The 22,829-nt window shown below is 41.2% G+C and overlaps 1 protein-coding gene across 27 annotated transcripts in view; it reads left to right on the top strand.

Annotated features, from left to right (window-relative positions):
- PCDH15 (protocadherin related 15) overlaps positions 1 to 22,829 on the top strand; it is a 633,377-nt gene that overhangs the window by 440,103 nt on the left and 170,445 nt on the right. For all 27 annotated transcript variants that reach the window (XM_083614042.1, XM_083614038.1, XM_083614050.1 and 24 more), the window contains 3 exons: positions 2,568 to 2,676; positions 11,289 to 11,401; positions 20,456 to 20,662. In XM_083614042.1, the coding sequence (XP_083470168.1) occupies positions 2,568 to 2,676; positions 11,289 to 11,401; positions 20,456 to 20,662 (429 nt within the window). The remainder of the gene's footprint in view (positions 1 to 2,567; positions 2,677 to 11,288; positions 11,402 to 20,455; positions 20,663 to 22,829) is intronic.

The raw sequence follows: 22,829 nt of genomic DNA, 5'->3' as shown, positions 1-22,829 counted from the left end.
TGCTCCGGAGAACCGCAAGCAAAACATCTCCGAGTGGAAAACTTTGCAAACTGGCCTTTGGTCTTTTCTGCCCCCCCAACCTTTCCAGCAGCCCTCCTCCCTGAGGCTTTTCTGCCGTTGGGAAAATGGCTTTTGGCTTCTGCTGTGGTTTCTCTGCAAACCCCTTCCAGCTCCCGCCAAACAGCCTGGGCACTCTCAAGACCCTTGGAATGGCCTTCCTGGCCTGCACCCCCAAACTTGGATGCACAGCCTCCAGAGGAACAGCTAGCCACTGCTTTCCTCTTCCCAGCTTCCAGCAGCTTTGCAGCATGCAGCTCACGTGTAGGGGCATTCCGGCAGCCCTCCAACATAGTCCCAGCCCCCTCTGGGCCTCCTGGGCATTCCTCAGCCCCTGTGCAGCATCTGGCCCCCTCTGATGTGGCTCCCACTCTTCTCAGTGCCTGCCACTCTCCCCAGGGCTTCTTCCCGTCTGCCTCTTCAAAAGGGATTGCACGCGATTTCTGGCTGTCTGCCATCTCTCCCCGGGGCCCAGCTTACTCACGAGTACCTCCGGTCCGGCAGATCTCAGCTCCTCCCAGCACACTCCTGGCTGGCTTTTGGCTGCAGTTTCCCTTTCCCAGCGAGCTCCCTTCGCTTCTGCTGGCACCAGCTTCTCCTTGCTGGCCTTTGGCTGCAGCCCTCTCACACGCACGAACGTTGCTTATCTTTATTGCTGACACCCATAACCTATTGCGGGGGGGTCAATTTAGTCCAGGGGTCCGGCACACTTCCCTGCGCCTCATCAGCTGGCCCTTCCGAAGACCTTTGACTCAGCAGAGTAAACACACAGCGGATGTATAAGCTTGAAACGTTCTGTCGTGTGGTGGCAATAACTCAGGCTGACACGCAGCTCTCCTTATCTTAAAGTCTTTATTCCGTACAGATCAACACATCGTAAATCTTCCCGGTGAGAGTTCGCCCATGTTGCTCCTTTCTCCTTAGAGCAAAGACACAGACTGAAAGCACACACAGAAATCCACGCCTCTTCCGTGTTCTCTGCCCGCCCTCAGAATGTGAGGCGTCATCACTCAGAACTCTTAACCCTGTAAGTTCTGAGCCCCCTCAACAATCATGAATGATCTTTAATAAAAGATATCAAATCCTCCAGTAAAATTTAAATCTAACATTGTTGTGATAGGAAGTTGAAGTCTGCTAAGTTATAGCATATGTGTTCCAAAGTGGCACCTCTAAATAAGCACTTCGCTGTTTATCTTCCTGTCATATTATATGACAAGTATATAATGCCAAACTCAGAAACCTGCTATTTAAAATGGTTTGGTTTCCCCACATTCCATTTCTGAAATTTATGACTCATTTTCCATACATGCTTTGAATCACACCAAGCTATTCTTGAAGGGGTACGTGTGTGCGCATAAAACCCGTGGGTTTTAAATCTTTTTTAAGGCAGTTCCTTTATGCGGCTGTACTGCTGCATTTTGACAGTAGCCTATATGTATTGCAACAGTGGGATTATAGTTAAAATGACTTCAGATTTAAAGCCTCTTTTTTTTAATCTCTCCAATGTACTACCTGTTAAAGTAGAATGGGAGAAGTTTAGCCATAAATCAATCACATGCATAAAGAAAAGTCCTATCTGTCTGTAGGTGGCTCATGCCCCAGGCTATTTTTAATGTAGATTTAAGAACTGATGAAATATGTACAAGCAAATGATGGTGATGATCTGTATTCATACAGTTTTTTAAAAGTTGTCACTCTCAATGAAATCTGTTCTTATCTGTGCCGCTGTTCAGTGCAGTATTAAAATTGTTGTGGATACATTGAAGTTGGTTGAAAACGAGAAAATGGCATCAGTCTCTTTGATAAAATTGGAAGATTAACCAATTTCTTACAGTCTAAAATAACTGCAGTCTAAAAATGGGTAAAAGTTTCAAAAGGGAGGACAATGAAGTACGTAATGCCAGAGCTGTGGTACTAATCAGTTTTCTCAAATCAAATGGAAACCAATAGCCACGAAATTGCAGAAACTTCCCAGGAATGTGAAACCCATCAGAGCACTGGGGTGGAGGAGTAGATGGCATACCTTTGCTCTCTCAGCTGATGTAAGCAAGATCTGTGTCCTTATTCCAAACTTCAGGTGCCTCAAACACAGATCTTGCTTATACCTGGGAAGCTAGTAGTCTCTCTCCTTCGAGAACTGATGTTGGGGCAAAAGACTTGCTATGCCTCCTCCTATACTCAATTTGCATTTTTGTATATAAACTCGAACACTCCAGGAACACCTTAAGTCTCTTTACCAAAGTGAACAAAACCCAGATAAGTGGTGACTGCATATGCGTATCCAATTGTGAACCAATAGAACATTTCCTGTTGGATTCAATTGTTCTAGATTGTGCCTAAAATGTAGGTTTAAAAGTACTGCAAAATGATTTGCTTGTGCAACTATATGCCATCTGTCTACCATAGGGCATTATTTTATAGGGATTCGATACACAAGTTAACCTTAGTTACTATTAGGTAGAACCCACTTTGTAAATATTCTGTTATAATGTGTTTAACTTTCATTCCAGGCACGTGTGAACCCAATCAATGTCACACCAACTATACAAGCTATAGATCAGGACCGAAACATCCAGCCTCCTTCAGATCGGCCAGGGATCCTCTATTCCATCTTAGTTGGTTGGTATTTGATTACCTCACTATCTTTTACAATCAAACACTGTATTATCAGCAGGCAGGCAAAGATTAAGTGGGGCGCAGAAACCTAATAACAGATTCATGCTGAGTCTGGTGTGATAGCTGCTATTGTTCTATCCAAGTGTTTTACTGTGCGGTTTCTTCTTGTGGTTGTTTATTCCAAATTGGATTGCTGCTGTTTGAAGATTTAGCTTTCTTTTGGAAGGGTTTTGTTTTTGCCTCAGAATAATGAAGCAATTACATTAGATGAATCCAATGAAATGCTTGTCCATATACATAGATTTTGCTGCTAGACTATGTTGGGCTGATAAAAGAAAAATAAGAGGCGTAACAACAACAAAAACCCCTTATGTTAGATTCTTTGGTTGCCATGACTTTTTTCTGAGCATAGGAAAAGTAGCTCATGAATAGTTCATAGAGTTAAGGGAGTGATAGTAGCTCAGCAATAAAGCTCATACTCAGAAGTCCTAAGTTCACTCCCTGGAATTTCCAGTGAAAAGGGCTGGTTAGAGATGATGGGAAAGACTTCAACTTGAACCCCTGTAGAGCTGCTGTCAATCACAGTAGGCAATATTGGGCTAGATCAGACATGGGGAACCTGTCACCCTTCAAATGCTGTGGGACTCCATCTACCATCAGCCACAGCCAGTATGAGCAGTGTTTAGGACTTATGGAGTTTACAGCTCAAAAGCATCTGGAGAGCCACACATTCCCCAGCCCTGGGCTAGATGGACAAATAGCCCATGTCCTTGTGTTCCTCAATTCCTCGTCCTCCGTTTTAATCTTTTCCCCCTTACTGTGGATAGCCAGTTATTGCTGTTTCTTCATCGGTGCACTGCTAGAGGTACCACAATTTCAGTGGGTGGCGCTGTGGGTTAAACCACAGAGCCTAGGGCTTGCCGATCAGAAGGTTGGCGGTTTGAATCCCCGCGATGGGGTGAGCTCCCGTTGCTCGGTCCCTGCTCCTGCCATCCTAGCAGTTCAAAAGCACTTCAAAGTGCAAGTAGATAAATAGGTACTGCTCTGACGGGAAGGTAAACAGTGTTTCCATGCGCTGCTCTGGTTCGCCAGAAGCTGCTTAGTCATGCTGGCCACATGACCTGGAAGCTGTACATCGGCTCCCTCGGCCAGTAAAGTGAGATGAGCGCCGCAACCCCAGAGTCGTTCACGACTGGACCTAACGGTCGGGGTCCCTTTACCTTTACCTGTACCTCAGATGTTCCATTGCAATGGAATAATTAGAGAAGCATCAGCATTTGCACTGATGCAAATTTAGCTGCTCAAGGGCATAAGTTGGTCATTCACAAGACCACCTGCAGCATTGAGCATCATGTCATGTGTGGATGTGATGTTGCCCCAAAGACTTGATGCAGTAAGGAGAGATGGGAGGGCTAAGTTAAAGAGCGCTGCTTCAGCTTCTGTGGCAGAAGCCTGTGCAGCAGTGTAAAACTGGGCTGTTGGGTAAGTTTGAAACAAAGATAAACTACTAAATTGCATAGAGCTTATTCATGCTTGAACTGTCCAGTAACTGGGACATAGTGATTAACCTGAGGTATAATAGGATTCTGGTATGTGTGTAGGAGCCGAGACTATCACATATAAAGATATTCCATTTGGAATTAAAGGTGGGTCATTTAATTATAGCAAAGCAAGGATTCTAAAGCAGGGTGGAATAATTTGAATGAAGGCGGTTTAAATGAATAATAGAAATCAAGACTTAAATAACCGGGTTGGCGGTGGGGAACTGATTTGAATAATTGATTTAAATCAGGTTTTCCATGTTATACACTGTCTGTTTTCTTTACAAACTGTCTATTTTCTGGACAAACATGAGTACTAATTAGTTCCAATTAAAGCATATTGGTTTGCAATTAAATAAAGGCTTTATGATACTGAGGAGTGTGAGATATTTATCATGCTATCCTATGTCTTTTGTACTATCTTTTGAGTGTATATGTGTTTGTGAGAGAGAGAGAGCCTTTGTGCACGCACATAATTGCATGATGTCTTTTGGATGCTCTCTGTTCACATCAAAGAACATTAAGCAAGACCAATTGCCTGAAGTGCCAATCATCCTAGACTGGACATATGCTATTTGATTGGAGGAGTCATGAATCTTCATAATTTGGAAACTGAGCAGTTTACACTGCTCAGGTAATAGGGCATAAAGCAGGGAAGATGAACCCGTGGACCTCCAGGTACAGTTGTGTCTCGGGTTACATACACTTCAGGTTACATACGCTTCAGGTTACAGACTCTGCTAACCCAGAAATATTACCTCGGGTTAATAACTTTGCTTCAGGATGAGAACAGAAATCGTGCTCCGAGGGTGCGGCAGCAGCAGGAGGCCCCATTAGCTAAAGTGGTGCTTCAGGTTAAGAACAGTTTCAGGTTAAGAATGGACCTCCAGAACGAATTAAGTACTCAACCTGAGGTACCACTGTATTGCTCCCAACAATGGCTGTATTTGCTGGGACTCATGGAAGCTAGAGTCCAAAAACCCCTGGAGGGTCACAGGTCCCCCAAGTGTGGAATAAATATTACTCAGGTGGGTTCAGTAATTACTCCTAATGAGGTACAGGACGGAGTATCCTGGAACTTAAGGCCTATGGTGTTTTTGGAGTTCCTTGCTTCCAGTAGGAAATCCATACCGATAAATACAAAAATACCTTATTTATTCCATCTCATTTAAAATCCTTGATCTAAAAAAATGATATATATTTCCCCAGTGAACATGCAGGCACAAAACCAGTCTATTTGCTGTGTTTCATTTTAAAAAAACAATAATCACAGATTCAGTTTTTAAAACTAAGTTTGTATTAAATTCAGATTTCAGTTTAAATAAGTTTTTTTATAGAAAAAAGAGACTGTATCATGAATTTTTAAAGAATCCAATTTAAATTTTAAAAATCAAAATTGAAAGTCACCCTTTTCTTACCCTGTCCTTAAAAATTCTTGTTGTAGAGATTTTTGCTTTTGCTTTGACTTTTCTTCTTTTTCCTGTCTGTAAGATTGGCTGCTACCATCTACAACATAATAAACAGTACACCGAGACACATTGATACAGTTCACCCAAATATTTAATTCTTATTGGTTGTATTGTCCAAAGTTTTCAAAACAGGGTTTCCAAAATTATGCAGTATTATTAGGCAATCAGCTATATTAAGGCTGGATTCCTATGCAGGGTCTCTGCTGATGGTGCTTGATAGCTGAATCTCATCCCCTAGGGTTGAATCCTGTTCAAAAGCAGCAGCAACAGATTTCCACTTCTGCAGCACCCCCTCTGTTTCCTCTTCCCCACCCCTCCAAATCTTCGCCAGAGGGTTTCCCCAACTCAACAGGGAGCTGTAGGGGAGAGGAGAGGAAGGGAAATCTCCATCCTGCTAGTGCAAGTCTCTTGTACTAATGGAACAGGTGGATACTGCCTATACCTACTAAAGAGCCAGTGGGAATCATGGTCTTGATCCTTTGATGTCCTCAGAGAACCAGTCCATTCTAGTGCAAGTCGAAAGGCAGCAGAAGTAGTAAAGAAGTGGAAGTAAGAAACATGGTATGTTATGTTGTGAAAGTTAACTGAATGAAGGTAACCAAGGGTAATCAAGCACCATTTTGCTGGTGACTTGGAAGAAATGTTTTATTAGGTATAATTTCCTCACCAGGTTGTGTTTCATATCCACCTGGCTGAAGCAGGGTGCTTTGTTAAATACTGTATACAAAAATGGCTGCTCCTCTCAACATCTAGACAACCTGATGACTTCGGGATGTTGTTGGACTCTAATTTCCATCAGCCTGACCTAGCATGGCCAATGGTGAGGAATGATGGGAGATGTAGTCCAACATTATCAGTAGCGTACCTACCATATTGGCATTGTCTGATCTAGCACTTTGTTTTGCTACTTTCAAGAACTGGTCAAGTGTTGATTCCTGTAACAGGGACTCATTGTGAGCTTAGGAGAAGCCCAGAAATCCCAGCTTGAGGAATACTTTGGTTGTGAAAGTCTTTGGAAAGACATGGTTGTCTTGAATTGTTCAGAGGCCGTGTCCCAATACTCCGGCCTCCAACTGAATATAATGCCAGCCAGTAACTGTTTGCCAGCTCCCACAGTGTGCTCTCTTCCAAAGCAAAAGAAAAAGTGGATGCTGGTTTTTAAAAAAATGTTGTTCTGTCAATGTGCTACAAACCATAAGCCTTCCAAGATTTGCTAGTAGGTGCTATGTCGTAATCCCAAACTACTGTTTTTCATAGAGAGTTCTGTTTTTATCAGCTGAAGTGGCATTTCAGCAGCACTTCCTTTTGTCAGAGCATTCCAGTAGGTGTCTGAGCCCTAGGAGATGATCATTTAAAATGTGGAGAAGATTACAACCCCTCTTATCCTTACTGAGCAATTTACGTAATTGCACGCCTAAGCGATTCAAGTACATTTTTGTGATCTCTTTCATCTTCCTTGCCACATACCCAGTTGCCCTGTAAAAACTAACTTTCTTTCCTTCTTTCCTTCTTTCCTTCTTTCCTCATACATTTCTACTTATTAGTTAAGCCCCTGTTGCTGTTCTGATGTCTCATATCCTGATTGCTATAATATCATAGTCTGTCATATTTTGCTAAGAATAACAAGAAAATGGAGATGAGCAGACAGTTCATTATGCCACAGCTGCATTTGTAGAGCAGGAACATTTCGGGCTTCTCAGTCCATTTGATGTACTAATTATGGTTGGCTTGGTGCGTGTTCGCATTTCATCTAGCGTACGGCTGGTTCAGAAGCTGGAAAATCCCCCGCGCAGAGAAGCTCCATGGAGGAAATAGCATCTGTGCCCAGCTGTGTCCATTGTTACAACTGCCACTTCTCCAGAGCAATTTGCATGGGTGCAGCGGCAAACATTTCCGGCCTTCACTCTTTTCTGTGTTGTCATTGGGAAATGGCACCAGTTGAGTTTGTGGTGTGTGTGTGCGTGTGTGTGTGTGCGTGTGTGTGTGTGTTTAAAGGATTTTTTAACATGAATAAATTATGGATGGAGCATGACAGAGCATTAAAGAAGATAATGAAAAACAATTGTTTGTGGTGGAGGGGGAGAAGGATCAATGCTTTTCAAAAATATCAATAACAGATTCAAATAATTGTGATTAACATTATTATTATTACTATTATTAATTCATACCCTGGCTTTTCCAGTGACAAGGCGGCTTGCAGATTAAAAATAGAACAGCTAAAATATAGGGCAAAAACAATGATTGAAACACATTTAAATATTGATAGAATTAAAAGTGTAGAGATAAATCTATGAAAACCATACGAATAATTAAAATAAAAACAGCACAGCACCAGCCCTATCATTAAAAGCAGTCCATTCCCCAAAGGCTGTTGGAACAAGAAAGTCTTCTCCTGCTGGTGGAAAGACAACAAGGGGAGTCTAACTTCTCTAGGGATGTTAGCTAGGGATAATGGGAGTTGTAGTCCCAAAACATCTGGAGGGCCAAGTTTGCCTATGCCTGCTCTAACCACTACTCCACACTGGCTACAACTACTAGCAGGCACCTTTTCCTTATGAAAAGAAAGATGCTCTCTTTGGGGCCCAAGTTTGGGAATCTCAGTCTCAAGGGACTCTTGACTGACAGACTCAGGCTTGGACACAGGGACTGGGTTCATATTCAGCATCTCCACAGCTTACATGTTCTTCACGATATAGCTGGTTCTTTCCCACTGTTTCAGAGTCCTTGGCTGCTCTCAGAGCTGAAAAATGGAAGAGTGGGCAAAACCAAGCAAAGGGAGGTTGCATGAATAGAACTCCCAGTTCGCTCCTCTAACTCTGTATGCAATCTATTATTTGTTTCTGATTTAAATCTGTCTATCTCTCTTTCTGTCTGTAAATACTGGTGGAAATACTGGTACTCATAGACTGTTTAATTCCAGCAATTTGATTACATCGTACAGCTTCATCATTTATAAACTAATGTTTTCTAATGATCAATCCCTTCTCTGTGCCATAACTTAACATTGCCAAGGTGACAAGCTAGATTGAAACTGCAGGGGGATATAGACTGAGTATTTTTCAAAACACAATTCTATAGTGAATAGTCAGCAATTAAATTAACCTTTATTTTACTTTTAAACTGTTAGATTTATCCATACAAAATTGAATAATTCACTCCCACCTTATCTAAGACGTTAACTGTACCCAGAAATAGCCAGTACTTATGAAGGACTATTTCAGATGCTATTTCCTTTCCATGCTTGTATCCTTAGAACTGCTCTGCATAACAGATTTTTCTAGCATCGCAACAGTCGGCCTTATTCTTGTCTGAATTTTAGCCACCAGACATACAGAACAATTGACTTACTGCTTTCGAGTATGCAATAGAATATAGCTGCTCTATTCCCTTTTCCATTTATTTAATTTTTACAATAGCTTGATAGTTTCCATTCACAGAAAGGCATGGCTTTCATGCCATATTCTGACAAAGACAATCAGGACTCGTTTTAGCATACAATGTGAATTTCTCTAGGCTCTTTTCAAGGTTAGTCATCTCCACTGTCGGCAGTTCTGCAGAAAGAGAGAGGGGTATGGGGAGGGAGAGAGAGAAGATTGAGTGGCAAATCTCCTACGGGATGAGAATTTCCTAACAGAGCCCACACTTCCTGTAAGCTTTGGTGGATACAGTAGTGTTTTCCAGCTGAAAACACACAATTTACAATAACATCCATTTATTTCGCTTCTCATTATAGTAGCACTAACAAAGGCCAGCATTACCAATCATTGTATTATTAATACTTTCAGTATATACATCCATGCACCCCTCACTCCATTCTGTGCTAGCTTTGCATTCAGCTACAACCATGAGTTATTGGTTTATTAACATACCGCATCATGCACTTTTTCATAGGCTTTCGTTCCCTATGTGCATAGTAAGAAGCACAATTCCAAAAGAAGTTTGAATGTACTGATGCTGCACAGAGACACTTTTCTGCCTGTTTTTTCCCACATGTTCAGACCAGAGCCCACAATAGGTCTTGAATGTGTGATGGGAGGGTTTCAGGCAAGGAGTTAACCTCTGACTACTACTCAGCTTTCACCCAAGAAATAAATTGCAGAGAAATCAGCTATACCAGCCAAGGAAGCCATCTTACAATTATAGGCACATGTGATTATAGGCCAACAGTGATTATCACTGTTCCCTATAAGAGCTTCTACATAAAGCCTGCTGCAGCTCTAAACTACTAGGAGACCTGCTCTTCCTGACTGCAGAATCAAGAGCTGGAACTGATGCTGTAGGTACATCATGTCAGAAACACTGCTTTAGTATTCTTCCTTCTGGGGAGATCTAAAAGTCCATCTGGATAGAGCCTGTGCCTCTTCCCGGGGTGTTGTGAAGGAACAGAATGTATGTCTAGCTGAATTCAGGAGGGCTATTTGGTGTCCCAAAACTAAGTGCACCCAAAAGTGTTTATCAGAATGGTGTTTCACTTACCAGCCCTAGGAAATGTTTTGCAGTTTGATGCATCCTGCAATACGTTTCATTACCGATCAAATCTCAGCAATCTATACTATCATTTCGCAACTAGAAAAGAAGATCCTCTTTCTGAAATGGAATCACTCTGTATGGAAGACCCTAAAGATAGTGATGAAGATAACTCACTCTTTCCCCCTCTCTTATTTTTGTGTGCAATGGATAGAGACATTCATCTGCTCTGTGCATGGGTGAGCTCTATACACAGATCTCCAGCACAGCAAGGGGTATAATTGTTAAAACGCCTAAGTGCGGATGCGCTGGGAGAGATGGGGTATGCTGCTGTAAAGTAATGCTTCTAAGAAATTGTTCTAGAAAATTGTTTCCTGCAGGAAAGAAGTAAGATTGTGTGAAAGTTCTCTCTCTTGTTACATTGCAAATAGATGTCATCTTTATTCTTGTTTGCATTCAGAGTTGTTATTCCATCCCTCCCCTTGAACAAAAAAAGTATGTATGCATGGAGTAATAACATTTTTCTGCACTTTTCTTGTGTTCAATTTTACAGCTTTTGGAAATGCCATACATATTCTATGTTGTAAGGATTAAGACTGTTTCAGGAACACTGGGAGGAATTAAAGGGGGGAGGACTGTAGTGCAGTAAAGGAGCACATGTTTTGCATGCAGCAGTTCCCCAGATCAAGGCCCAGAATCTCCAAGTAGGACTGGGAAAGACTGCTGAAACCCTGGAAAGCCACTGCCAGTTGCTGTAGACCTTACAAGTTGATGTGGAACAATGGCTTGATTCCATATAATGGAGCTTCCAATGGCTTGATATAAAAGCTGCTGGTCAAGTGTTCTCCACTTCAGATATTAGCATGCTAGCATTTCTACTCATCTCTCTTTTATGAAAACATAAAGTCTCTTGAGGCACCCCAAGCCTATTAAACATGGTGATCAAGGTCAAAAAGAAAGAAGGGTTTTTTATACGCAGCTCTATCGAATATTCACACTATGGTATTTCTTTTGTTTTTTGTTTTTAATTATTCCTTTGTTGATTATTTGAGTTAATATATATTTAAAAGAAAGTTTTGATTTCCCATGCTGATCCTGCTTCTCAATTATCTATTCAAACCTCGCTGTCTTTTTGCAGGGACTCCTGAGGATTATTCACAGTATTTCAGTATGAATGCGACAACTGCTGTACTCAGCCTCCTAAAGCCAATAAACAGGGATTTGCACCAGAAATTTGATTTGGTTATTAAGGTAATTTCAACTGAATTCTCATTTCCATGTGTTTGTACATTACTAAGTAGCAGTGTCCATGGAGAATGTGAGGATTCCTTATACAAAAAAGGGAAACATCAACTTATAAACAAAGATTATTCTAGCAGTAAGGTGTAAGTTTAATTCAATGCCATATTAGAAGTAACTGATCTATATCATTGTAATTGCTTTGACAATAATGTTGCATGGGAGAAAACACACTGAACTTGGCATCCAGCAAACATTTGCTGGCATTTAGTTTCACTTCATTACGTTCAGTGAACCTTCTGTCCCAGATTGGTCTTCTCCATTATGATGTTTTGGATTAAAATTCTCATCATTCCTGACCATTGGCCATGCTGGCTGGGACTGGAGTTGCAGTCCAAAATATTTGGATGGCACCAGGTTAGGGAAGGCTGCCCAATGTTTATGCATGTTAACTCAGAAGCAAGTCCCTCTGAGATCAATTTTACTTGTAGCCCAAGTAAATATGCACAGGATTACCAAAATCAAAATGAACTTTTGCTGGGTTGTGCCTGAAATATTTCTTACAAAATGTAATTTTTATAACTACCATTATATATTGCAATAAATTTTACTGACCATAATTCAATGCAAAGTTAGGCGTTATTAAGCCATTCAAAGGACTTCCCCACACCTAACGTTAGTCTCTTGTGGCTACCATGTTTTGATTTTCTGTCTTGAGGAGCTGTGTTTTTCGGAGAAAATACAAACCCCAAGCTTTGTCTGAGACATGCCTGAATATATTTTTTCTTTGACATTTATAGATTTGATTTCATGTGGAAGACTGTGTGGGATTTAAAAACTCAATATTTTAAGTAACAAACTAGAAGTTGCATTCATTCATTCATTCTGCTGAGAGGCTTAGCTTGCAATTCTGTATATTCTTAGTTGGGAGTTAGTTACTCTGAATTCAATTAGACTTATCCTGAGTCGACATACATATGATTGCAGCTTCAGGCAGCCATTTCCCCCAGTAGATAGCACTTTTTCTATTGCCACTTCACCATGGGCTCTGAGCGCTTGTCAGAGAATCCAGCCTACCCTAGATATTCATGCTTTATGAAAAGACCCTGAAATCAAGGCTGCTGACAAAATGGAAGTTAAACAGTTCATTGTAACTTGGGATTTCCCCCTGCAGACAACCATGAAGAATCTCATTCTGAATGTAGTGGGGACAGTTCTTACCTGTGTCCACTCTGAGGCTGCAGTCCTATGGTCCCTGGGAGGATAGACTAGAGGCCATGGGATGTTTTTATCTCCCTCTCCAACAAGAGGGAGAGGAGGGGGTACACCCTTTAAGAGGGATCTCCAACCTTGAGTGTGGTGGGATAGAGTGGCAGAAAGCTTGGCTCCAAATTATTTAGAGCATTCCTAGTCTCCCAACATGATACCCAAATGAGGCAGTGGTCCTGAAGTTGCCGTGTGTATTTCCCCTGTCAGTAGTAAAGGGAAGAAAGAGAGGAAACACTTTTCCTCACTCCTTTATACACGGCCACTACACAACCAGCAGCATTTTGCCTTCATATAAGCTTCAAGGGACACTGAGTATATACAGTGGCGTAGCGTGGGGGGTGCAGGGGGGGCCGGCCGCACCGGGCGCAACATCTGGGGGTTAGGGCAAATCCATGGGTTAGGGGGCGCAAATCCACGGGTTAGGGGGCGCAAGTCCACGGGTTAGGGGGCGCAAATTACTTGCCTTGCCACGGGTGCTGACAACCCACGCTACGCCACTGAGTATATACTGTCTGTATCAATCGTTTTATGCTGTTTAAGGTGATGATTACCATTTGAGTATGGTAAATATATGCACACACACTCTCTCTCTCTCTCCATGTGTATATACATATACAACCATGTGCTGTACTAGTTTGCTTCCATATGAATATTTGTTAAGGAATGTGACAGCTATTGATGCCACTAATTATAGGGAATTTATTGAACAATTCATTTCCATGCCTTAGTAGTTGACTACTTCTCTTATTTGAATGCTTCAGATGTGCATAGATGTTAGTTAAGACAAATGCTTTCACACATTTGAGTGCTCGGACCCACATTCACAAATACCTGTTAGTTTCTACTGGAAAAAATAACTGGGGATTGGTGCTAAGTAACTCTGTAACAATCTTTTTTAAAAAAAACCCACCAATTTCCCATGGCCACATTGTAGTACCTTAATAACTGGCTATATTATTAATGGAAATTTTTACAGGCATTATTAGATTCGAATTACCATGGTTGGTGAGTAGTTGAGTGGATAATAAGCAAGGGTATCAATCTGTAAGACTAATAATATGCCACATGCTTGAATAGTATCATTTAGCACAACAGTGTGGAAAGTTCCATTAAGCTGGCAAGATGTGGCAAATTTGCTTATCTGGGCTTGTGTTTTGTAGTGTGTAACTCAACAAAATATCTCTCTTTATATCTGAAGGCAAACCTATTCATAAAGCCAAGTAGCACCAGCATTAATAAGTTTTCCGTACAAATTTTAATGATACCGTCAAAAAAAAATTTTGTCATCCATTTCCATCTTAAAGTCTTTGTCCTTATCTTGGGGAAAGCTTCTACCCTACTTCCATTACAAGTTGTTCCCTTGAATTTATACTTCATGTGATAAATTATTTTGGATGAATTTTCTGTTATATTTTTGTTAACCTCTGCTGTAGAATTCAGTGAATGAATAGTGCTACAATTGTGCTGAAAAGTTGGGAATTATACATACTAACAGATACCTCAATTAACTGAGTGCCAATCCTTATATAGGCCAAATAGTACCATAATTTGGTGGAAGACCAAAGGTTTGCAGAAGTGTGTGTGTGTGTGTGTGTGTGTGTGAGAGAGAGAGAGAGAGAGAGAGAGAGAGAGAGAGAGAGAGAGAGAGAAATGGTCTGGCAAAGTTTGAGCATACCAAGAGGTCATGGAATGCGGACGGGATAGAGGTAAGGAATAATGGAGTGGAGTATCCTGAAAGGAAGAAGGTGTCAACCAGCTAGTAATGACTGGAGTATACTTCAACATTTTGTTGCAGATCCCACTTGTATTATTCTTAAGATAGTATAGAATCATTCTGAGCCTTCTGTGAAGGATCAATTGACCATAAGTCAATGAATTTTTTTGAGAATTATTCTCTGTGTACAAAACTTGGTGGCTCTAAGTAGTTTGACTGGTTCCTTGCCTTGTCAGGTTGGTGACAGGTTAAATATCACCTGAACACCCTAAGCACTTTTCTCCTCTAAAACCGCTTACCTGAAAAAATCTAGTAAAGGGGTGACACTTCACAGGACCAGCCCTGCCATTAGGCAAAGTGAGGTTGCTAACAGGCAGTTGATCTATTCTAGGGTATCATGAAAGGTTAGGAAATTGTTAGCTCCTTAATTTAGTTTATTTTTTTACTCTTGGAGTAGTGCCTGTATGCTTCTCTGTCATATATAACAAAATAACCTGGCCAGCTTTGGGGACTGTGCACCTTGACTTGTTCTATCTCAGACAGGAAAATGCCTTGGACCAGCCTGGGATGATGGATAGCCTGTGTGGAATGCAGTGTGAAAGCTGCTCTATCATTGCAGCCCTGAGCCTAAGTAGGAGAAACATGTTACATCAGCTGAATCAGCCCATGAATGCATGATGCCATGTACTAACACATCAATGTGGGAGCATGACAAACTCCTAGGCTACTAGCATAGATCAAAAACCACAACACAGAATGAAAAAGCCATACTGAACTAGCATCTTGTTTTATAATAAAGGCTTACATAGATTGGTGAAAATTTTGCTTCTGTGTTACAGCCAACAAATTACAAAACATGATAAGAGTTTCCATTACAATTCTGATTAACAATGTGTGTGTGTGTGTGTGTGTGTGTGTGTGTGTGTGTGTGTACTGTGCTTTGCTTTGCTTTGATAATCCATGATTATTATGTGGGGCTGGGAAGGGAAAGGCAGTGAATTGTTTTTAGCTCCTTTCCCTTTGCAGCTTTAGGTCTGTGAGGGATTCCTAAACTTGGTTAGTAACAATGACCCCTACTTAATTGCACTGGCTACCTAATTAAGGTTGGATTTGGTTGAGTGGCGAGTGAGGTAAACTGAAGGAACAGGTGCAAAGGACCGCTTTGCAAAGGAGGGCACCCTGCCTACTTATTGTGAAAGATACAAAGGCAGAATCACTAGATTGGAAAGGATACTTTGCTTTACATTGTCTCTATTGCTTGTGTTTTAAGGCTTCCAAATTTCCTTAATCAGATTGATTAATCTGACCTCTGATTATTATTGTTAATTTGTACAGAGCCATCTCTGTGCAGAGTCCAAGAGAGCAACTTGCTGCCCAAAGGAGCTTACAGTCCAGAATTCAACATAGGGAAAATAACACAGGAAGGGTAAAGAAGCAGCGGCAGCGATAAACTAGGCAAAAAGAATATGCATTTGACATATGCATGATTGCAAGCTTAGTTTCAGTAAGACATGAGAACTAGTGGGGTTTGCCCAGCCCAAAGGCTTGACAGAAAAGTTGGGTTTTGAAGGGGGATTTGATGGAAGTAGGAGAGGTGTCCTCGTGCAGAAGTTCTGGAAGGCACTTCTGAGCATGTTAGGCAGTAAGAGAGAGAGATCGTTTGAGCACATGCTAGCTTTTATATATTTGCAGTGAATAATAATAATAATAATAATAATAATAATTACTTATACCCTGCCCATCTGGCTGGGTTTCCCCAGCCACTCTGAGCACTTCCAACAAGAGATTAAAAATACATTAAAACATCAGTCATTAAAAACTTCCCTAAACAGGGCTGCCTTCAGATGTCTTCTAAATGTCAGATAGTTGTTTATTTCTTTGACATTTGATTGGGAGGGCATTCCACAAGGCAGGCGCCACTTCTGAGAAGGCCCTCTAGCTGGTTCCCTGTAACCTCACTTACTGCAGTGAGGGAACTGCCAGAAGGCCCTCAGCGCTGGACCTCAGTGTCTGGGTAGAACTATGGGCGTGGAAACGCTCCTTCAGGTATACTGGGCCGAGGCCGTTTAGGGCTTTAAAGTTCAGCACCAACACTTTGAATTGTGCTCAGAAACTTACTGGGAGCCAATGTAGGTCTTTCAAGACTGGTGTTATATGGTCTTGGCGGCCACTTGGCAGCTGCTCTCTACAACATACCTATTTAGTTGAATGTACTGTGAGGTCCAGAAGGGCCTCCTGTGATTGAATGATGGCTGGGCATATTGCTGTGCACCTTGGTGGCAGGGATGGGTTGTGTCATGGTTCCTATCTTTGAGAAAGTAGCCGAAGAAAACTGTTGTTGCTGTTTCATTAGGTAGATTAGCACTGTGGGTAAAAATATATGCTAAGTACTTAGAATACTCAGAAATTGCAATAATAGAACTATTGGCATATAGGCTGGCTTAGAGAAGAAAGGCCCGCTAATGAAAAGTTCTTACATCTTGTCGCCCTTAAATATGCTCAGGATATATATAGATATATTATATTCAGCATTAGTTGACCCTTCTGTCAGCATTTGATCTTATTAGTATAGGCAGAAAGGTATAAATTCAGCCAGATGAATATTGATTGGAGACTTTTTGTTTCTCATCAAAGCACAAAACTTCCTTCAAGGTCAGGCTTGAAGAGCAATAAAAGCATTCCACCCTGATGTCAGGAGGCATTTGGCAAGGATAACTTTTGGCCCAAATTTTATTCAAATTCTTTATAAATATTACATAGCTTCTGATTTGTTGAATAATCAGTTATTTCCTTTCACTCTCCTAGACAAGAAAATGTATATTTTTTATTATGTGCAATTGTGTGTTGATCTCCAGTAGTTCTGAATTGGTCATTAAAACGTTTCAGTGCATTCCTTACTTGTGAACATTTAGTTTTTTAAAAAACCAAGCAGACACTTCTCTACTGTAGTGTCCTCCATTAGCAACCTGGTTATTTACTGAGCGGCAATTTGATAGGAAATATTCAGTTAGCCAACAGATCAGAAATGAAATGGGTATTTTCAAACAAAACAATAAATAAATGCAGAATTCTGAGTACAGCTGATGCAATGCCTTCGTTTTGGAGAAGCAAAAGTAGATGTGGTTTTCCCAGCTCTCACTAACCTCAAAGCAAAGACTAAACTCAACTTCTTCAGACCACGTCTTTGGTTAGACTGGCCATGTCTCTTTCCTTACCAAAAGCAGCCATGGGCAGTCCCAGTCTCAGTTAAAGCAACACCATGGTGGGATCCCAAACAGGATTAGGACCACTGTTTTCCCACTGGAAATTGACACCCCCATCTCACATCTGCTACTTGTCCCCCTGAAATGTGCACCATCTCTCCTCCACTGCAGTTTTGGTGTTATATTATTCAACAACCATTAATCCTATGTTTTGGACTCTAAATGTCCTTTTTGCTTTATAATTACTTGACAGTTACCTGTTCCTTGTGGCCATGCTGGTGTTTAAAATGTTGGACAAATAAGGAAAGGTATAGAAGCACATCATTCTGTGTACAGTGGTACCTCAGGTTACATACACTTCAGGTTACATACGCTTCAGGTTACAGACTCTGCTAACCCAGAAATAGTGCTTCAGGTTAAGAACTTTGCTTCAGGATGAGAACAGAAATCATGCTCCAGCGGTGCAGCGGCAGCAGGAGGCCCCATTAGCTAAAGTGGTGCTTCAGGTTAAGAACAGCTTCAGGTTAAGTACGGACTTCCGGAATGAATTAAGTACTTAACCTGAGGTACCACTGTATTGCATAATTTCTTGTCCTTTGCTGATGTTGCACCTCTGTTGGCCAAAATGTCCAGGAACTTCAAACAAATCAAGGTTGAGGAATCTATGGCCCTCCAGATATTGTTGGACCCCCACTGCCATCTTCCCCAGGCAGCACTGGCAAAATTAAGGGTGATGAGAGTTCATTACAGGGAAGCTTAAAGGCAAATACAACTAAAATGCTATTCACTTTCCTATTCCTGGCACTTTTATTGAAGGAGATCTCAGTTTACATTTTTTTTTAAGCAAAACAAAAAACCCATAAGCCTTTGCTGCTGTTGATGCTTCATGTGGAAGGAGAACAACATGATCATGTCATTCCTGCCCTCTGTACTATAAGTCAGCCCATAGTATTGTGTCCAGATAATTTTGCCCTCCTATAGCACAAGGAAAAGGAGATGTTTGGATCAGCACTGAATTTGGGCAAAGAAAAGAAAATATATATTTAACATAGGTGTCTGTGTATGCATGTGTTTGTGTTTGTGCGCGCACACGCACACACACACACACCCTATATTAAATACTTGCACAATCTCATCTCATGAAAGTGACAGATTCATTACACTGATTATTTGTGGTTAAATGATCTCTAGTAGTGGAGGAATTGAGTGTAATCAATTTTCCTCTAAGTATGTTTCTGATTGACACAGATTTTTTTAAAACCTGGCCATCCTATCTACCTCCCCACCCCCACCCTCCTTCTCTCTGTGTGTGCATAGATGTAGTGGTGAGGAAGTAGGAAGAGTTCAAAAATACCATATCAGCATTTTCTACCTATTTCTGACACAGCTGGTGTTTAATTGGAGTAGACTTTGATATTTAGAATTAATGGTTATCCTTTAAAATGAACGAGGTGGTGTTTTTTACTACATAATTTAGAATGTGCAGCAGTGATGCAGTCAGTAATTTTTTCCTTACTCGCCAAGGAGATATTTATTATTTGATGGGTGATGCTGAGATTTATAGTGATGGATAGGAATCCTAAATAGGGTATGAAGTTCCTGGCATCCATCCCAGCCCCCAAGATCCAATTAGGGCTGGTCTCAATCTTTAATTGGACTCATTTTGACTTGCCTCTTCGACAGTGCTCGACACAAGACCCTCAGTGTTGCTGCCCTCTATTTCCCTAACGCACAATAGTGACCAAGATTCAACTCAGGTGCTGCATTTAAGGTCTCCATTAGGCCCCACATCCTGCCATGAGCCGGTTCAGAAGCTAGAACTGAAGAGAAGCCGAGTGGTTCAATCAAGAACTTGTGAAATGAACACAGTACTTCCACGAGAAAAGTTTTCATGAAATGGAAATGTGGGAAATGTGGGTAAATTTTACCTTTGTACAGTAGGTTAGTTTCTGCACACACTCGCACACTCCTTTTTCTCTGTAGACTTTTCCACTCGCTACCATGTCCACCAGGACAGTATGTCCTTAGCTCTTAAACTTAGTATTGGAGTGATAAATCGGTCTGATCCAGCCATACATTCCTTAAACAATGTGATGCTGTTTTGTATCCCATTCCCAATCTGTGTTACAGAATCAAACTTGTGCGGATTAATCCCCATTCTCCCATTCATACACCCCAAATATTCTTGGAGGCCCCTTCAACGCTCTAAAGCAGGGGTCAGCAACCTTTTTCAGACCATGTGGTGGGCCAGACTATACTTTGCGGGGAGCGGGGGGGAATGAACAAATTCCTATGCCCCACAAATAACCCAGAGATGTATTTTAAATAAAAGGACACATTCTGCTCATGTAAAAACACGCTGATTCCCAGACCATCCTTGGGCCGGATTGAGAAGACGATTGGGCCGCATCCGGCCCACGGGCCTTAGTTTGCCTACCCGTGCTAGAGCAGGGGCCTGAAAGTAAAGGGGACCGGGAAAGGGTATAGAAGCCCTGTTCCACAAGCGCACCCCTGATCACACTACATGGGATCTTTCTTGGGGCTTCAAAATGACAATGACCTCTGGAATGTGGTGTCTTACGCACAGTCCTTCCTTGAGTGCAATGTTTAATATTATTTGGTTATTTATTTATAAGAATAAATGCTTTTGCCAGTTATGGTTATTTAACAATTTGTTATTACTGTGTGTCTGTGTGTGTGTGTGGTGGCTGGTTGGTTTTTAACATTTGTAATAATATTTTTGGAAGCTGGCCTGCAAGGGCCTCCTAAAAGACATCTTACGAATGTTTTTAATGAATAAATAAATTCTCTTGGAGTTAATAGCCCTACTTGGATGTGGGCTAACTTTAACAGTAACAAACACACCTTTTGCTTTTGTAGGCAGAACAAGACAATGGTCATCCTCTTCCAGCATTTGCCAATCTACATATTGAAGTTCTAGATGAAAACAATCAGAAGCCTTACTTCACAGAAGCAGCGTATGAGGGCTTTATTTTAGAGTCCTCCCCTGTGGGTACAACGATCTCAGATAACCAGAACTTGACGTCTCCACTGCAGATCATAGCTTTGGATAACGATATAGAAGAGGTTTGTGTTTTGCATTGTTAAAACATTTAAGTGTGCTCTGTAAAATGCCATATTTGTCCATAAACACTGGATGATTTCATAAATAGATTTTTAATAACCCAATTGCACCAAGGTTTACCAGTGTAACTGCTGCATGTGACACACACACAATAAAATGGGTTAAAATAAATATCAGAATTTTTGGAAACAGTCCTCAACAGATTACTTTCCCACAGTACAAAGACTGTTTCAGGCTAATCTCTTGTTTCTGTGATCCATTAAAAAGCAGTGAAATATTTTCTCGAGTGGCTTTTGCAACTGAAGTGATTCAATTCCAGGCTAGAATGGCAATAATGTACTTGAAGGGGCTCTGATTCATGGTTTTTTTTCTGATTAGTTCAGGCCATTAGACAAATTCAGGCAGGAATGGCGAACAAAGTTTAACAATAAGGCTTGATTAACCATTAGGATGGTTAGCTAAGGAAGTTTTGAAATTCCATCCATAGTAGTAAAAAGATACGTTTTTGCCATTTAGAAGGAAACAAAACATTGTGTAGAAGGCAGATCATAATATTCTTCATGATAAAGTCTTAAGTGATAACTGTGGATAAACCTGGATGCTTTTTCACAGATACTATGGATGCAACTTCACAGATTGTCACCACCCAATCATAGCATAGGCAGAATGGCTAGATGCAGAGAAGGACAGGACCCTAGTACTTTCAAGTGTTCTACAGAGGGCATAACCTTATAATGTAGTAGTTAGAAAAGCTACTCTTCTAATGTTTTACCCCATAGATTGGTCTCCACCAAGCCCTCCACTCTTCTCTGTCTTGTTCAAGCCTCTTGAGGTCAGCATATGTCTCCTCCCCTTTCTCATATTTAGTTTATTTTATGCAGCCATAGGTAGGTGCCTTCCTATTCTACCAATCCCCCTTCAATCATATCTTTGACGAGTTCCCCATTTATTTATTTATTTATTTTAGAATGTGCTCTATTGTACTCGATTGCCTGCCTCTTAGTAGTGAAAAGAATTAAAGATGTGTTTAAATTTTGCCCATTGACACGAGAATTTCTAGATACTTAAAAAATTCAGGGCACAAGTTCATGACACAAATTCACACATAGTATATGCACATAGAGCAAATCATATTTATGATGCAAATTTAAACAGACTTTCAGAGGGAAAAACAAAAATCCAGCTTTAGTTTACTTTGAGCTGCGGGATGAAAACAGGATATTCTTGACCTGACACATTAATTTCCCACTAGGCAAATTAAGAGGTTAGGTGGGTGGAGTCTTACTGGTACTGTTCTTTTGCAGCATCTCCCAGTGAGTAAATTGTTTTTCAAGTTTAAAAAATGGAGTAGGGACAGGATCCACTTCAAAAGGCTTGGGGCTTAGGCCTAAGTGCCACCTGCTAACAGTGCTGTCTCTCGCCCAAAATCTATAGGACCAGGATCATGCCTCACTTTTTTTATGGTGTTTTTCTTCATACCATCACAATCTTCCAGAACTCTGAAAGTTGTTGCTGCAGTTCCTATAAGTGTCTGGTGCATGATCTTCAAATACACATTCACACAGACGGTTCATCATGGGGAGCAACTCTCTTGATGGATGCATTATTTACTAGCAGCTGGCATCTGATGACCATGCCATACAATGTGGTCCTAAGGCAGAGACATGTGGGAATAGGCAGTTGGGATGACTTCCAAAATGCCTTGTTTCCTCTTGTCTGATTCTACCCAGGTTTCCAGCCTACTGATTGTTTTGAAACTGGAAGGAGGTTTTGTAGTTCAGCATAGCCTGTCAGCATATTGAATCTCTATAGTACTGAAGACACCAAATTCGCTGACCCATGTTGCCAGGATAAGTGGGTGGGGAGGAAGAGAGAAAATGTCTTTTACTGATGGAATTAGATGCCTAAGAACATAGGAAGCTGCCTAATACTGAGTCAGACCAATGGTCCATCCAGCTCAGTATTATCTAATTTGTAAGGTTCTGTTCGAATGTTGTAATTTGCCCTGGGACCATAGAGTAAAGGTCAGGATGGTGGTGATAATGTTAATACATTGTTAATACACACTGGGGAGCCAATGTGGTGTGGTGGTTAAGAGCGGTAGTCTCGTAATCTGGGGAACCGGGCTCGCGTCTCCGCTCCTCTACATGCAGCTGCTGGGTGACGTTG

Source organism: Podarcis filfolensis, assembly GCF_964270895.1.
Source record: "Podarcis filfolensis genome assembly, chromosome: 5".
In the NCBI taxonomy this organism is placed as follows: Eukaryota; Metazoa; Chordata; class Lepidosauria; order Squamata; family Lacertidae; genus Podarcis; species Podarcis filfolensis.
Note: the sequence above shows the minus strand (reverse complement) of the source record. Positions and strands in the feature narration are given on the sequence as shown.